The sequence below is a fragment of the Doryrhamphus excisus genome, chromosome 1 (genome assembly GCF_030265055.1).
Source record: "Doryrhamphus excisus isolate RoL2022-K1 chromosome 1, RoL_Dexc_1.0, whole genome shotgun sequence".
Taxonomy (NCBI): domain Eukaryota; kingdom Metazoa; phylum Chordata; class Actinopteri; order Syngnathiformes; family Syngnathidae; genus Doryrhamphus; species Doryrhamphus excisus.
In genome coordinates this window covers 41,317,848-41,335,632 of record NC_080466.1, presented here as the reverse complement: position 1 = coordinate 41,335,632, position 17,785 = coordinate 41,317,848, and the positions used below count along the sequence as shown (strand labels likewise).

General features: G+C 42.6%; 1 protein-coding gene across 2 annotated transcripts; it reads left to right on the top strand.

Annotated features, from left to right (window-relative positions):
- Nucleotides 1–17,550, top strand: lamb3 (laminin subunit beta 3). Of its 2 annotated transcripts, XM_058078905.1 has the most exons (23): nt 1–81; nt 162–210; nt 634–788; nt 5,471–5,585; nt 5,654–5,727; nt 6,743–6,934; nt 7,141–7,204; nt 7,267–7,436; nt 7,512–7,632; nt 7,705–7,893; nt 9,370–9,525; nt 9,624–9,817; nt 9,980–10,076; nt 10,839–11,208; nt 11,292–11,452; nt 12,160–12,371; nt 12,445–12,654; nt 13,331–13,475; nt 14,435–14,642; nt 15,446–15,587; nt 15,674–15,850; nt 15,933–16,095; nt 17,161–17,550. In XM_058078905.1, exons 2-23 carry the CDS (start codon nt 174–176, stop codon nt 17,298–17,300), a joined length of 3,492 nt encoding a protein of 1,163 aa, XP_057934888.1. In that variant the 5' UTR covers nt 1–81; nt 162–173; the 3' UTR covers nt 17,301–17,550. The 2 variants fall into 2 exon arrangements, with proteins under 2 accessions (XP_057934888.1, XP_057934889.1); XM_058078906.1 differs by lacking the exons at nt 1–81; nt 162–210; nt 634–788; nt 5,471–5,585; nt 5,654–5,727 and adding an exon at nt 6,526–6,643.
- The last annotated feature ends 235 nt before the right edge of the window (nt 17,551–17,785 follow it).

The following is a 17,785-nucleotide window of genomic DNA, read 5'->3' as shown; positions in this document are numbered from 1 at the left end:
TATTGTCCAGGTGAGTCGACGCTGTGTATAAGTGCAGCCGGGATTACGGCAGGTTACACAGCTGGGCATTTCCGACACAAGGTGATAAAAAAAAAACATCCTTCAAGTACTTTTTCATGTATTTGCTGGCAAAAGCTAACATGTTTATGTTTTATTTGCAGTCTGGTACATGAATGGATGGGAAGATGTTGCTGGTGTTGCTTCTAACTGGTAAGATGTTCTCACTTGGACTGAGGGTTCAAGCATTACATGGACTTTAATCTGATGTGTTTATGCGTAAAGGAGAGCATAGTAGCGCCTCGTATAACACACACACACACACACACACACACATACGCACATACGCACACTTCAGTACAAGAAAGGACAAACCTGCATGCTTTCTGTCATGATGGCACACGTTTAAAGAGCGATCAACCCTCACAGGACTTAGTTTAGACCTGCTTTACATTTCTTTTAAGACTCACTACTTTCAGTCCAATTACCAGTTAATCCACTTCATTTAAGAGTACTACTACAAAGATATTCTGCTACAAGAAGTCCAAAGGGTTACTTAGCTAGACGAACGTATATATAACGTATAAATAATAACCTTACATTTACAATTATTTCATTGTGATGTCCCCCCCCAAGCCGTGGCTGCAGTATCCGAGGCCCAGACCGATTGCTCTGAAGGAGCTTGTTACCCGCGTAGTAGTGACCTGCTTGTGGGTCGTACTGATCAACTCCATGCCTCATCCACCTGCGGTCTGACCGGCTCCGAGGTCTACTGCACGCCATACCAACAGGTATGATGTTTTACTTATTGGGATTTTACTCTTTGGGTTTTTTTCCACTTGTAACATCTTACTTACCAGGGAGCCCCTCAGGGCACAAAAAAGAACCCCTTCAGTACCGGCCATTTTAGACGATTTTGGCTGATCTTTCAAGGCACATGGAATATTGTGTTCTAAACATGGAACCTACCAAAAAAAAAAAGATTAGACTCTAGTTTCCATCACACAAAAAAGTTTGTTTCTACCTTTTTCCATTCTTTAGTAATCATCAGTAGAACATAGGTAAGTTTCAGGAAAATATCAGCTCCCGACTAAAAAAAGCTTTTTGTGAAAACAAATATTTTTCATTATATTTTATAACATTTTATAACAGGCTGCACGCTGGTCGAGTGGTTAGCACGCAGGCCACACAGCTAGGAGTTCAATTCCACCCTCGGCCATCTCTGTGTGGATTTTGCATGTTCTCCCCGTGCATGCGTGGGTTTTCTCCGGGTACTCCGGTTTCCTCCCAAATTCCAAAAACATGCTAGGTTGATTGGCCACTCCAAGGTATGAATGTGAGTGTGAATGGTTGTTTGTCTATATGTGCCCTGTGATTGGCTGGCCACCAGTCCAGGGTGTAGAAGACAGCTGGGATAGGCTCCAACATGTTAGGATAAGCGGTATAGGAAATGGATGTATGTAAATGAATAATATGATGAATGAAATTATTATTAAAATTTACTTTTGAGAAGTATTGGTTGTTATATAAAAGTATCACATCCAACTTTAACATCAGTATGTGTTTCTGGACGGGGTTTACGGCACCAGGAAGCAAAGTAAGGCAAAGGTCATTGTGAAGCGGCAGACTTGCACTGAAGACCGCGGTACTTTTGGCCGGACTGTAATTTGTCAAACAGTCTGATTTGAGTGCCATAGCCTCATGTTGCAACTGTACTCTTTCACCAACATTTCTGCCACGTGAACACGGCCAGACTTTGCTAGTTTGCTAACTCAGCTGAAATCTATTCTGCAACACTGATTTTGAAATAATCGCCGACTGGCAAGCAAAGATCTCCTCCTGCAGTGTTAATGATTGACTTCTTTTTCATGTAGAATATCTTGCATTACTGCATTAGAACACTTCAATGCAATGCAATGTTACACCCTCCCTATATAACTATTCATCACATGAAGACAGTGGAAAGAGTTTTTTGTCACACATAAAAATATGTAGTACTGTGATAAAGTTGACAGTATATGCCAGACAGTATATGCCAGAGCATATACACAGTATATGCATACCAGTATCGGGCAGTGCATTTGGTACGTGGGTCTGAACACCATTATTACTAAAGTGAGAACATAGTTAACCATTTACCTTGCAATAAGTCATTTTTAATATTCACTATTCACAATATTCAATATTTATTTAAAAACATAACAAAAACATAATAAAATACACCAATATACATGCACATACAATGCACATACAGAGCAATGAACAACACCGTGTCTGCCTCCTTTCTTTGTGTCGTACAAGGATCAATTCAGTTGTTACTGTGTTGTTCTGATGAGGCATTCAAGCGCACTGGTAATTTTGAGTGTCATGAATAGGCTTTCCAATCATTCATTCATTCATTTTCTGCCGCTTTTCCTCACAAGGGTCGCGGGGGTGCTGGAGCCTATCCCAGCTGTCTTCGGGCGAGAGGCGGGGTACACCCTGGACTGGTCGCCAGCCAATCACAGGGCACATATAGACAAACAACCATTCACACTCACATTCATACCTATGGACAATTTGGAGTCGCCAATTAACCTAGCATGTTTTTGGAATGTGGGAGGAAACCGGAGTACCCGGAGAAAACCCACGCATGCACGAGGAGAACATGCAAACTCCACACAGAGATGGCCGAGGGTGGGGATTGAACCCTCCTAGCTGTGAGGTCTGCGCGCTAACCACTAGACCGCCGTGCCGCCCGCTTTCCAATCAGTGGAGGGAAAAAAGCTATGGTGAATCCGAAATCTGGTGGGTGAAAGAACCCTCATTATGAGTCGTGTGTATGTGGCTGGGCCAGCAGTACTGATTCTGAAGGCTCCGGGCCGACTCGCGTGATTAAAGCATGACAAGATTTGTTCCATAGAACAACGGCATGAACAGAATGAGCCCTTTTGTCGGTCATACAGTCTGGATCTCAGCGGGTGGAGGCGGGGCCGTGAGGATTTGTTCTCAAACTGGTGCTAATAAAGTTTTGAGTTCAGATATTTAAATAGTAAAGGGATAGTTTTTGAATTTGTATGACATCCCCATCATCATTGTTGTGCAGAAACGGTGACTTTCCCCACACTTCGTTCGAAAGTAGTGCTGGATCATGACTCATAGCTGACCTGGGAACCCCTTTGCTGTCCACCCGGTAGAACTGGAAGAGTTAGCCGGGGGCTGGGAAGTCTGGGATTTTTTACCGAGACCCTTGCCCCAGTGACCCAGATAAAATGGATGGATGGAAGTTTGTAAATAAACCCTACTGCAAAAGACTATATGGAAACATCCGGCAGGTGTGTTGTGGTTGGTCACCAGGGGGTCTCAGGGGGGTTTTGGTGCAGTCCTCTTTACAGATACTCCCTAAATACTGAAGTTTTCAAGCCTGTCGCTTGGCAACTTTCGGATCCTTCCACACATTTTCAAAGGGATTAAGGCCCTGGCTAGGACCGACTGGGCGTCTCCAGGATCTTTGAATATAACCAAGTTGCATGAATTCAAAAGACCAATGCGGGTACCTGATCATGTATTTATTGCAGTTAGCAGTTAGCAGTTAGCAGTTAGCAGTTAGCAGTTAGCAGTTAGCAGTTAGCAGTTAGCGTTGTTTTGCCTCCCACTCAGTGAAAGTGGAAATGCTTGTTTGTATGTATATGTGTCCTGGTTTGACTGCCACCCTGTCCAGGGTTCACACCACCTTTCACCCAAATGTAGTTGTTGTGATCCTGAACAGGGCAAGCGGCATAGAAAAATCAACAGATGCATGGATTTAGTATCAGGACTTCCATATGAGATTCATGTAAAAACTGCTTTTTTTAAAAAATCTAAAACATTTAAAGATGATTCCCTTTCAATTGTTTGTGGAAGGGAGTATTTGAAGACTGAAGTCTTTTGACAACGGCACCCGAAATCCACTATGACACGACGACAAGGAGTTTGTGTCTGAGATGAGGCCAGACACTAATGATCAACCAGGCGATCAACCTTTCCCTACCGGGAAGCTTGCCATGCCCCCGCTGAGCGTGCCAGAGTGTCAGTCACGTCCAGCACGGAGGGCGACTTACTAAATATTGACTTGACTGACAACAGCAGCAACTGAGATGTTTGCTTATTTGTTCATTATTTATTCATTTGATAGCCGGGGGGCAAATTTAGGCACTGCAGTATGCAGTAACATCCACATACAGTATGCAGCAAGTTTGGCTGCCGGGATGTAAAATCTTGCAGAGTACCCGTGAGTCAGTGAAACTCAGGTCTTCGTCGAGCACTTGTGATTCAGTGAAATTTGAGGCTTGATGTAGTACTTGTGAATCAGTGAAACGTGAGTCTTTGAGGAGTACTCGTGAGTCAGTGAATCGCCAGTCTTTGTTGAGCCTCTGTGAGTCAGTGAAACTCGAGTCTTTGGAGAGTACTCATGAATCAGTGACACTTGAGTCTTCAGGGAGTTCTTGTGAGTCAGAGAAACTCGAGTCTTTGGGGAATACTCATAAGTCAGTGAAACCTGCGTCTTCAGGGAGTACTTGTGAGTCAGAGAAACTCAAGTCCTTGGGGACTACTCGTGAGTCAGTGAAACTCGAGTCTCCGTAAAGCACCTGTTAGTCAGTGAAACTTGAGGGTTTACGGAGTATTCGTGAGTCAGTGAAACTTGAGTCTTCATGGAGTACTTGTGAGTCAGCGAAACTGGAGTCTTTGGAGAGTACTCATGAATCAGTGAAACTCGAGTCTTCATGGAATACTTGTGAGTCAGTGAAACTCGAGTCTCCGTAGAGCACCTGTGAGCCAGTGAAACTTGAGGCTTAATGCAGTACTTGTGAATCAGCAAAACTCGAGTCTTTGGGGAGTACCCGTGAGTCAGTGAAACTCGAGTCTTCATGGAGTACTCGTGAGTCAGTGAAACTCGAGTCTCCGTAGAGCACCTGTGAGTCAGTGAAACTTGAGGCTTAATGCAGTACTTGTGAATCAGCAAAACTCGAGTCTTTGGGGAGTACCCGTGAGTCAGTGAAACTCGAGTCTTCATGGAGTACTCGTGAGTCAGTGAAACTCGAGTCTCCACAGAGCACCTGTTAGTCAGTGAAACTTGAGTCTTCGTCAAGCCCACTTGAGTCAGTGAATTTCCAGTCTTTGTTGAGCCCCTGTAAGTCAGTGAAACTCGAGTCTTTGGGAAGTACTCGTGAGTCTGTGAAATCAGAGTCTTTGTTGGATTGTCTGGATTGCTTGCAAATGTTCATCAATATTCATTGTCCCTAATTAATAGCTAAATGTCTTTAACCTGACTGATGATGTATAGATCCTGTGCTGCTGGTCAGTGACTGCATGGGTTATCTTATCTGCAGATACATAAAGGTGCACGGTTCACCTGAGGCAAACACTTCATGCTCCTTGGAGCTCAGTTGAATTCCATGCCGAAATAAATGCACAACTATTAATGGATGTATTCCTTTGTTGGCGTTTCTTTCAGAGGAAGATGAAGTGTTGTCCATGTGACTCCACAAATCCAAACGGTCCGCTGGCCCACACCGTAAAGGAAGTCCTCTCCACCGCTGGACCGGAGAGATGGTGGCAGTCTCGGAAAGGTTGGCAAAGAGAAAAGAACAGAGAAAGGAAAGCAGATGTTTGAGTGCTTCTCTTCTTTGTCCTGCAGAGGTCAGTCCAGTGACGCTTCAGTTGGACTTCAACAATCTCTTCAAGCTGGACAACCTGGTCCTGAGCTTCAAGGTGTGTGAAAGAGCTTCTCATATCAGCGCCAGCATGAACCATACCTGTCAACGCCACAGCGTCGCCCCTGTGCCATGTACAAATTAATAATTTTTAAAAATCTGATATTGATAATCTAATATCAATACTTCCGATACCAGCTCTTCAGGCTCAAAAATCGATACTCTTAAACAAAATATCGATACTTTCGAATCATAAACGGACCATGTGTGAACTGTGAATAAAGTTTTTATTGTAAGAGTAGATTTTAATAATTAATTGTCAATTTTAATGTTTTTTTTATTTTACTTGTTTAAAAAAATTTCACCCAATTTATATAATTTTAATAAAATACATCACATATTGAAATTAATTATGAAATATTTACATTATAATTTATAAAATTAATACATTAATTCAATGCACTGTATTCTTTATACTTACGTAACAATCTGAATTTACCAGACATAATTTTATTTTCAGTATTTCAGTAATATCGAAATATCAGTACACTTTTTTGCCGGGTGAGGGTGCTGTTCTGCCACTGGCTAGTTTATTTACATGTTTTTTGTTTTTTTTTGTTGTTGTTTTTTTAATTTTTTAATTTTTTTTTAATTTTATTTACAGAAAAAATGCATTGTAAGCTATGCTATATAAAGCTTTTCGTAGTGTTTTACTGTAGCAGAAGGTCTTGACGAGCAACATCAAACCGCGTATCGCGATAATTGTCCTCATTGTACGATTATTGAAAGCTTTAGGTCTGATATATTGTTATTTCCAATGTGGCAACGCTGATGGCCGATGTTGCCCGAGTGTTCCCGAGCAGACCGGAAGCTGTGCTGCTCGGGTAAAAACGGAAGAGATTTATTTTGTTTCATTCGCATTTCATTACCAAAGAAATACGCTAATTTCGCGGTGAAAACGTCCGGTTTGACAGGTATATATATATATATATATACAGGTAAATATTTTACCATAATAATTAGCAAATCACATTTTCAGTGATGTATTTCCAATCTGTTTTTTTTATACGCAGGGTCCACGTCCCAACGCCATGGTCATCGAGAAGACGAGTGATAATGGCAGGACGTGGCAGCCTGCCCTCTACATGGCCACAGATTGTCAGTCATCTTTTCCAGGAGTTTCTACCGCCACCCCTGTTACTTTGGACCAGACATATTGTCACAGTCTGCCCCCTACCGGAGCAAACCCATTTCAAGAGCATACAGTAATAATAACAACGTTTTGTTTCAATCACATGGACTGTACCACCATAAAAGTCAAGTTAGACCAAAGTCAGCTGAAAATTTATGCTAGTCTTGATTTTATTTTTATATGACCAAAGATTACGCGCTTATCTAATCTAGGTAGCATATGTCTATACAGTATGTACAGTATGTGGATAACAGAAAATACAAATATTAATTTTTCCAGATCGAGTTCAGTCCATTGCGTCAATACGCCTACGTTCCAGTTCCCACCACCCAAAAAATTAACGGTAAGTTTTTGTGTGTATCTGCTTGTAAACGTAGTCTTCCTCATGGACGCTTTCATTCCCAGATGTGGCCGGTTTAACGGGTCTGAGGGTACGGCTGGCGGAGCTGGGCGATGTCCCGCGTCCACCGGGCCGAGCCCTCAGCAGGTTTTTCGCCCTGAAGGAGATGAAGGTGATGGGCAGCTGCCTGTGTCACGGACATGCCAGCCACTGTCTGCTGGAGGCCAACAATAAGGTTTGAAGACCACGGCCAAGTGATTGTTACATTTTGCTGCGGTTTAAGCGTCCTTTGTTGTCACGTTGCTGTCAGGTCAGCCCTCAGTGTGACTGCCAACACAACACCGCTGGGGTCAACTGCGAGCGCTGTGATGACCTCTACAATGATCTACCCTGGAGACCTGCAGAGGAAGGGGACACGTTCATCTGCCAACGTGGGAAACCTTCAGAAACTACAACCTGACAAAACAAAACCATTTTTTTCTCATTTGTTCTAATGTCTTCAGGCTGCGAGTGTAACAACCACGCCGAGCGCTGCCATTTTGACCCGGCGGTGTATGAGGCGAGCGGGCGGAGGAGCGGAGGTGTGTGTGAGGGGTGTTTGCACCACACCACGGGACCCAAGTGTGACCAGTGCGCTCCTGGATACCAGCAGAACCCTCACAGCCAGATGGATCGTCCTGATGCTTGTTTACGTAAGCGCATGACATTAAGACATAGATTGGATTGTTTTGGTTCGGTTATTCTTTCAGTAATTCTTTCAATAATGTCATAACCAAGTCCAAAAGTCAGTGAAAGTTTGTGAAATTATTTGTGTGGGTGTGTGAGATGATGAAAAAGAACCGAGCGTATTCGTTTCAAGTGAAAGGTCTTGTGAGTGTCTGTAACACAGTGGAAAATATTCCATTCCTAACACAATATTGCCAGTGCCATTGGAATATTGTGTTCTAAACATGGAAGTTACCAAAAAAAAGATTAGACTCTAGTTTTCCATCACACAAAAAAGTTTGTTTCTACATTTTTCCATTCTTCAGTAGAACATAGGTAAGTTTCAGGAAAATATCAGCTCCCGACTAAAAAAAAAGCTTTTTGTGAAAACACAAATATTTTTCATTAGATTTTATAACATTTTATAACAGGCTGCACGGTGGTCGAGTGGTTAGCACGCGGACCCCACAGCTAGGAGACCCGAGTTCAATTCCACCCCCCTCGGCCGTCTCTATGTGGAGTTTGCATGTTCTCCCCGTGTATGCGTGGGTTTTTTCCGGGTACTCCGGTTTCCTCCCACATTCCAAAAACATGCTAGGTTAATTGGCGACTCCAAATTGTCCATAGGTATGAATGTGAGTGTGAATGGTTGTTTGTCTATATGTGCCCTGTGATTGGCTGGCCACCAGTCCAGGGTGTACACCGCCTCTCACCCCAAGACAGCTGGGGTAGGCTCCAGCACCCCCTGCAACCCTGTGAGGACAACCGGTAGAAAATGAATGAATGAATTTTGAGTACTATAAATGAGTACATGTTGGTAGGTCTGCATTGAAATAAAGCCTTTTTGTGCCTGTGTGGCACAAACATACAATACAATACAATATAATACAATCAGATGAGAAGTATTGAAAGTCTCACCCCCCCCCCCCCCCCCCCCGCCCCCGCCCCCCTCCAGCAGGATTGTTGCTGTGTGAAGCAGAATAAAGTTATTTTTACACCAGTATTGTCTGATAACATCAGATAACAATGCTTCAAATGTGTGCTTGTTTGGAACTCAAGTCCTTAAGTGACGTTGTGAGGTTTATCAGGCCTTTCTCCTTCCCGAGATAGAAGTTAATGATGTCATGGTGTTGAAAAAGGCCTGGTGGCAAAGAGAGAAGTCAGACCAGGTCAAGGCCAAGTCAATGTGTAGCTCTCCCACATGTTTCATCTCATGATGTCTGCTCAGTTCCGCCAACCTTTGGACCAAAAGTCGGTCCCTGTACATCCACGTATAGAATTGTTATTTCATGTCTAGTGGGCTGGCTCAATCTTGATGGAAACGTGGAAGCCTGAAGGACGCTTTTTGGCTTACGTCTCCACAGTTGAATGGAAAAGAACCCTAGATGGGAATGCCATAAGCGTATCTTCAGTGACAGGCTAAAATACTGCATGTAAAGTTTTTGTTGTGTTCTTACCGCCAGGTTGCGTGTGCAATGCCGAAGGGTCGCTGAACGGAGGCCAGTGTGATGACGATACAGGTTTATGTCAGTGTAAGGTCCACGTTGAAGGCCCACGCTGTGATCACTGCAGGATGGGATATTACGGCCTTTCTGCTTCCAACCCTACGGGTTGCTCCAGTGGGTTTATTTTTTTGTTTAATTCAAAATAATAAATAATTACTGTCTTTGTGTAGAATCTGATGGAAGCTCTTCTTCTTCTTCTTCTTCTTCTCCAGAGTGTTCCTGCTCTCCGGAGGGATCTCTCTCAGATATTTGTGACGCAGTGACGGGTCAGTGTCCTTGTCGGCCACACTTCCACGGCCCCGGCTGTCAGTCGTGTGCACGAGGATACTGGAAGCCTCCGCTGTCCGAGTACTGTCAACTCTGCAGCTGCGACCCCACCAGGTCTTTCAGCGATACCTGTGACCAGGTAGGACATCTTTTCCAGGCTTGATACATTAATAATGTGCATTATTGTTACCGAGACGTATGGTGCTGAAACCAAGGCTCCACCAGCGGGGCCAGTAAGGTGTCAGGTTGAATAAACATGTCATCAAGTCATTTTTTATATCGGCCATGTTTGTGTTTCTAGTCGACAGGACAGTGTCAGTGTCGGCCCGGCTTTGGAGGTCGGACTTGTGACGGATGTCCCCCCAACACGTATGGAGACCCTCTCATCGGCTGCAAGCGTGAGTCCTTTTATATCACATTTGAAATATAAACTATGTAACAGAAGAATATATTTTACACATATAATTCACATAAATTCACATATAATTCACATAAATTCACATATAATTCACATAAATTCACATATAATTCACATAAATTCACATATAATTCACATAAATTCACATATAATTCACATAAAACAGTCCACCTGGAATTATTGTATCTGTAAAAGTGTCATGTGACCTGCTATATGTGCTATATTAGATTATATTGACAGCAGATTACATCATTAACCAAATTGATAAAAAAAAAAAAAAAGGTTGGTTCAAGCCACGATGACAGGTTTTATGTTAAGTTTCAATGAAATACTTTGGAAAAAACGGGCGGGCCGTATGTAAACACTTGGCGGGCCAGATGTGGCCCACGGGCCTTAGTTTGCCCACCCCTGGTCTGGATCAATAATGCTATAATATTCATTCATTGATTCATTTTCTACCGCTTATCCTCACAAGGGTCGTGGGTGGGGGGAGGAGCCTATCCCAGCTGTTTTCGGGCGAGAGGCGGGGTACACCCTGGACTGGTTGCCAGCCAATCACAGGGCACATATAGACAAACAACCATTCACACTCACATTCATACCTATGGACAATTTGGAGTCACCGATTAACCTAAGGTGGGATTGAATTCGGGTTTCCTAGCTGTAAGGTCTGCGCACTAACCACTCGTCCACCGTGCAGCCCAATGCCCAAAATTTAATGTCTTTCTGTCTCCTTCCCCAGCTTGTCTCTGTGATGCTGAAGGTACCGAAGTTTGCGACAAGCGAACGGGAACCTGCGTGTGTCACCCAGGCGTCGCGGGGCCTCGCTGCGACTCGTGCAGTCGAGGACGATGCGATTCGTTCCCTGCTTGCAAAGCGTGTCCTTCCTGCTTCTTCACCTTGGATGCCCAGCGACAGTCCCTCGGTTCGGCTCTGAAGGGGATAACCCCGACACTCCCGTCTCCTCCAGGAGGCTTGGGAAATCTTGGAAATTTAGGGCCCAAAATTCGAGACCTGGAAGATCGTCTTAATTCGATTCAGGACTCTATCTCCCTTCCGCCTACTTCTTCCAAACAGATTGATGATGCTCGGTCCCAGCTGAAGAACCTAAGGTATGGGAGATGTCTACATTGCTGATTCATACTGTATATTTTGAGATCTGAATGTACGATATCTGTTACATTTGCCTGAAAAGGGACCAGGTGAACAACATAAATAATGACCTCTCACCTCTGGGAAAAAGACCCGATGTGAGCAAAGAGCTTGACAAACTGCAGGACCTGCTGGACACCCTCGATGGGGAGTACAATGCCAAGAAAAATGCCGTGGGAAACTCCATCAATCCCGGCGATGCAGGTCAGTGCTAAAGATGGGAACGCTACCGCCATTACAGAAAGGGAAGGGAAACTTCTACTGGTTAAGACCAGACGATTAAAAACCTGAGAGCAGCGATTCCCAAAGTGTGGGCCGCAACCCCCTGGTGGGCTGTGGTGGTACTGAAGGTGGGCCATGAGAGGTCATTAAAAATATGAATAATTTTTAAAATAGATTTTTTTGTTATTATTATAATATAATTGTTATAATATATTCATTTTACAAATATTATTTTGTATATTATTTTTATTGTAAAATATTTATTGCACGATTTTAAAAATATATATTTATAGGTATTTATTTACAGTTATGAAAAGTATGATAATTAATTCTTAATAAATTTGAATAAATAAATAAAATATAATAATAATAATACATAAATATATAAATATAATAATAATAAATAAAATGAATAAAATAAATAAAATAAATAAAATAAATAAAATAAATAAAATAAATAAAATAAATAAAATAAATAAAATAAATAAAATAAGTTAAGTGCTCTGAAAACGCAGCATTTCGTCTATGTACTGTTTATAGGACAAAGGTGGGCTGCAGACATTTTTTAGATTTTCAAGTCGACCCTGAGTTTGTTAAGTTTGGGAACCCCTGCCTGAAGGTTGGTTCCTGGGACGGCTCCTGACATAAACACTCTGGGCCCTCAGACTGTTTTTTTTTCTCTCATTAAGGAGCTTTCACTGCCATCAAAAACGCCTACGATGACTCCACGGATGCTGAAAAGAAAGTAAATGCCACTAAGGACACAGTAAAGGAGTCTGCTAACGTCAGAGAAGATACTCTAGATCTTCAGAAAAAAGACTATCCAAACAACACTCAAGATCTGAACAAACTCGACGAGAATATGGCGTCCCGTCCGAACCTCACCCCTGCTGCTAAGAAGGTACCAAATATCCAATCATCATGAAGATCCTGAAGATGGCTCCTGAAGTTGCTGAACGAGTAGTATTTTCCAGGTGTGTGGCAGTCTTCGGACCGAGCCCTGCACCCCACGACAGTGTGAAGGTGAGGAGGACCTGTGTCCACCGGAGAGAATGGTACCCTGTGAGAAGAACTCAACATGTGTCGGTGCCCTTCCTCTGGCAAAGACGGCCGATGCGGATGTGAAAGAAGTCAAAGATCGACTGGAAAAACTCAGCAACAAAATCACAGAAGCTGCAGAGCAGGTAGCCATCTTGTCGTTATTGTCGTTATTATTGTAATGGTGATGGTTTTATTTCATTTGAACATGCATCAGATTGCAATTGAATGCATCCCATAATCAGTTCACAGTTCCACATGTCCAAAAGGAGTAGGAGCTTATTAAATCCTACCCCTCCATCTGGTACTTTTACAATCAGTAACTGTTACATTTGTTCACTTCCTGCTTTCCATAATACAGTTTAAGATTTTTTTGTTTTTTTTTTTAAATAATGTACCTTGTACCGAAGTACGAGGTGATATGACCATACAATGACATAATGTGTACCATAGTAACTGTCAATATAGTGACATTGTGTCCCATCAGTGAAAGCCCTAGCGTCATCAAGTATGTTGCTTTCTTGGCAATGTCAGCATCGCTTTGTCAGATGCTCATATTTGTGTTGTTTACCTCCACTTCCACCTTATTTGAGTGTATAAAGCTGCATCTTGTTCCCCTCTTCTGATCTTCTCAACTGATCTGGATTTAATGTGGAGCCCAGTCACAATCAATGACTCAGTTTCCTGCAATTATATTGTAAAAATACAGCGACTTCATAGATGTTTATACATATTTCACAATCATAACCGACCCATTCGGGGTAGTGGGATATACCGTGGTCATCGACAAAGATGGTTTTAAGAGATGCCACTTCCTTGCAGCTCCTAGACACACAAGATACCACCAACGACGTGAGGCAGTCAGCAGATGATCTGAAGAACAAGATGAAACAGGCCACCAATGAACTGGAGGAGGACTTCAAAGAGACACAGGATGTTGTGAAAGAGCTGAAAGACTTTCTGTCAGGTAAGCAGAATTTGGATGAGGATGGATGCAGTATTGATAACTGGCTCTATTTTGTTAAAAATGCCAATAATGGTAATGGTAATGGTTTTATTTCATTTGAACATGCATCAGATTACAATTGAATGCATCCCATAATCAGTTCACAGTTCCACATGTCCAAAAGGAGTAGGAAGAAGCAAAGCTTATTAAATCCTACCCCTCCATCTGGTACTTTTGTACACTTCCTGCTTTCCATAATTTTTTCCATAGTTTTTTTTTTTTTAATAATGTACCTCATACCGAAGTACGAGGTGATATGACCATCCAATGACATAATGGGTACCATAGTAACCATCAATATAGTGATATGTATAGCACATCATGACTGGTTCAAGACTCTTCATCCTTGTATTTAGCAAACATCAACTGCTTGTATTGTTTCTTGAATTGGCTCATCGTTGTGCATTGTTTGATTTCCTTACTCAATCCATTCGATAGTTTGATTCCACATACTGAAATGGTAATGGTTTAATTTCATTTGAACATGCATCAGATTACAATTGAGTGCATCCCATAATCACTTCACAGTTCCACATGTCGAAAAGGAGTAGGAAGAAGCAAAGCTTATTAAATCCTACCCCTCCATCTGGTACTTTTACAATCAGTAACTGTTACATTTGTTCACTTCCTGCTTTCCTAATATAGTTAAAAGTTTAAAAAAAAATTTTTTTTCATTTAATTTTTTTTTGTCACGTACCGAAGTACGAGAAACATTCCATAGTTTGATTCCACATACTGAAATGCTTTGGCTTTTTAACGTAGTCCTAGCATATAAGTGTTTCAAATGTAGTTCTTCCCTGAGATCATATTTCTCCTCTCTTGTAGAGAAGTACATAATGATGCATAAACATGCTAGTACACAGCAAACTATAATTATGATAACAACACTGAATCAAAACTTCGTCTTTTTCTACCTCCAGACCCAGCATCCAACCTGAGCCACATTCAGGATGTGAGCGACTGGATCCTGAACACCAAGCTGCCTCTGAGCCCACCTGCTCTAAAGAGGAAGCTGGAGGACCTGAAAGATCTGGCAGCGAACCTACCAGACAGTACATCCATTGTTAGCAAAGCACGGCCTCAGTTGATTGCCGCCAAAAAACTGTTGGAAAAGGCTCAGGATGCCAGGTAGAACGCATTATTCCGATGCTGTACAGTAAATCCCTCATTTATGGTGGTTAATTGGTTCCAGACACGATTAATGATATGCTTTTGTAGTTATGGCATAGAAAGTATGTTTACAATTTTTTTAGAGCCATCTACACATTAAATAACACCAATATTGTAGACATAATCAGAGAAAATAAGACATTTGAGAGGATTTACCTTGTGTGGGAGCAGAATTGACGTTGTGGGTTCAAAGCCTACTTTTTATTGCCTGTAGTAAGTTTATTTAAATCTGAAATAAGTCTGATGCGGCGGCACGGCGGTCGAGTGGTTAGCGCGCAGACCTCACAGCTAGGAGACCAGGGTTCAATTCCACCCTCGGCCATCTCTGTGTGGAGTTTGCATGTTCTCCTCGTGCATGTGTGGGTTTTCTCCGGGTATTCCGGTTTCCTCCCACATTCCAAAAAAAAACATGCTAGGTTAATTGGCCACTCCAAATTGTCCATAGGTATGAATGTGAGTGTGAATGGTTGTTTGTCTATATGTGCCCTGTGATTGGCTGACCCCGCCTCTCGTCCGAAGACAGCTGGGATAGGCTCCAGCACCTCCCGTGACCCTCGTGAGGAAAAGCGGTATGAATGAATGAATGAATGAAGTCTGATGCAGAATAACCAATGCAGAATCCTACATTCAGAAGTTGGTGGTCTTAATGACTTATAATGTAGTTCATTCAGCCATTTTTATGCTTGAAAATGCTTAAATTAGCCCATTTTGTACAAATGTCCTTGAATATGAATGTGTATTTTTTGCATCCACATTGCCAGAGATACAGCAAAGGGGGTGAAGGATAAAGTGGATGAACTGCGGCAAGGCTTTGACTCGGTGGAGGGCTCGCTTTCTGACATGGAAGAAAAACTGGAGGACACCATGGATCTCACAGACGCCTTGAACAACAACGTGACTAAGGTGCCAAACAGGGAAAATCATTCATTTTCTTCACGAGTTAACATCCTCAGGGTCAGGGACATAAAGAAATTTCATATTTCATTTAGGCCAAAAACCATCTGAACCCAGCGGAGAAGACTCTTGACGATGTATCATCAATGATCGCTCCAACCAAAGATCACATGGATGAGCTCAAACGCCTTGTGCCGGATGGACGCGAGTCTGCTGAGAACGCACAGGAAAATGCGGACAATGCTGAGAAAGATGCAGGAGCTGCCAATCAGGTCAGAGGTGATACTGTGGTACTTTGGACGTCCATGACGGTAACATCATGTGTGTAGAATAAAGAACGTGTGTATTGCGTAGGACATGTTGTCGGCTCAGAAGCAGCTGGATCGCCTTAAGGACGAGGCTGCTGCCAGAGGGCCTGGTGGAGAAGCAGGGGAGGGTGCCGAGCGGCTAGCAAAGCTGAAGAAGGATGCCGTAGCGCTGGGCAACACCACTGAAAGCATGGTGGATGCTCTGGAAGGTAATACAGAGACATTTTGCAGGGTCGGGGGGAGCATGTTGCATTTTTGCTACCGGTGTTAATAACAACACTCGAACAGGAAATAAATGAAATGATTGATTTGAAATGAAAGTTGCCACGTAGTACAGCTATGGTCTGTTCCTTTTTTGTTTGATATTATGTATAGTATTTTCAAATCATTTAGAAATTCTACATATCCAAATTTGCTTAATATTGGCTTTCTTAGCAATATTCGATATTGTCCAGCACTTCATTACGAATGTATATTTTAAAAACTTAGCAAGTAAAAAAAAATAATTTAAGAAATAGTACAAGAACCTCGTTTTTTATTATTAATTTGCTCCGAAAGGTTTGACAAAAAATTTTTATTTTGTCCTCCCACGAGTGGTTAGCGCGCAGACCTCACAGCTAGGAGACCAGGGTTCGATTCCACCCTCGGCCATCTCTGTGTTGAGTTTGCATGTTCTCCCCGTGCATGTGTGGGTTTTCTCCGGGTACTCCGGTTTCCTCCCACATTCCAAAAAACATGCTAGGTTAATTGGCGACTCCAAATTGTGAGTGTGAATGGTTGTTTGTCTACGTATATGTGCCCTGTGATTGGCTGGCGACCAGTCTAGGGTGTACCCCGCCTCTTGTCCAAAGACAGTTGGGATAGGCTCCAGCACCCCCCGCGACTCTCATGAGGAAAAAGCGATAGAAAATGAATGAATGAATGAATGCCCTCCCACGGAAAGTTGTGTGCTGCAGTGAAATGCATCCAAGCGAAAAGGGCGGTTAGGCCGAACTAATGTTCTGCACCACAGAGCCGTGTTTGTCAAAATTGTCCCCCAGCCATGGGGGGCGGCCACCGAGAGTGATGAAGGGTGGCCATGGCCACCCCATAGTTCTGCCATTGTTGTTAGTGTCAATAATTATTGACCGTGTTTTGTGTCCTTGGGCAAAACACACCCAATTTGCCCCAAGTCCGCTCACACTGGCGTATAAAAGTGAATGAACAAAATTTCTGTCATACGTTGCATCAATCTTTGCTAAGTTTACACGATGCTCTTGCATTCTTTTTTTTAGGAAAAGCAGATTCCCTGAGGCAGTTGCAGGATGAGATCATTCAGAAGTCCTCAAAGCTGGAGGGCCTCGAAGAGAGGCTTAAGGACCTTCTGGAAAAACTTCGAAAGAAAGCCTACGACCTGAGCACCTGCCAGGGCTGAGGACACAGAGCTGCTTTGACGATGCCACATTTTCCTCTTTTGGGATGAACCATTATTACCATTTTGAATTCACAGGTTCCATTTCACTAATCCACAGGTGTGTGGGCTTTTTAAAAATATATATTTTTATGATAGACATGTCTTGTGAAAGGTCAAACCCAAATGTATCAGTATCACCGCACACTGCGTTATTTATTTTGTGTTGTTTTCAGCAGAATCCATTATATTTAAATAAAGATTTACTTATAATACATCACTGTGTGCAGTGCTGGACACAAACCACTCAAAATAGTCGCCATCTTGGTGATGTACCGGAAAAGGATGCGCTAATTTGAAATAATTGCATCTAAAAAAAAAAAGTTTGATTCCTAGATTTGATGCTCACATTGCAAATATCCTCAAAGGCTAAGGAAGAAGCCGGTGAGTACCGACGAAGAGGCAGTCAAGACATCTTTACAACTCACACGACAGACTTCCGGCCTTCA

Bases quoted from the DNA above. Each gene is read 5' to 3' on its own strand.
- lamb3 (XM_058078905.1), top strand. From the start codon at position 174: ATGGATGGGAAGATGTTGCTGGTGTTGCTTCTAACTG. The intron at 9,818-9,979 runs GTAGGACATCTT...TTGTGTTTCTAG, and splicing joins TCAGCGATACCTGTGACCAG to TCGACAGGACAGTGTCAGTG. The intron at 11,209-11,291 runs GTATGGGAGATG...TTGCCTGAAAAG, and splicing joins TCCCAGCTGAAGAACCTAAG to GGACCAGGTGAACAACATAA.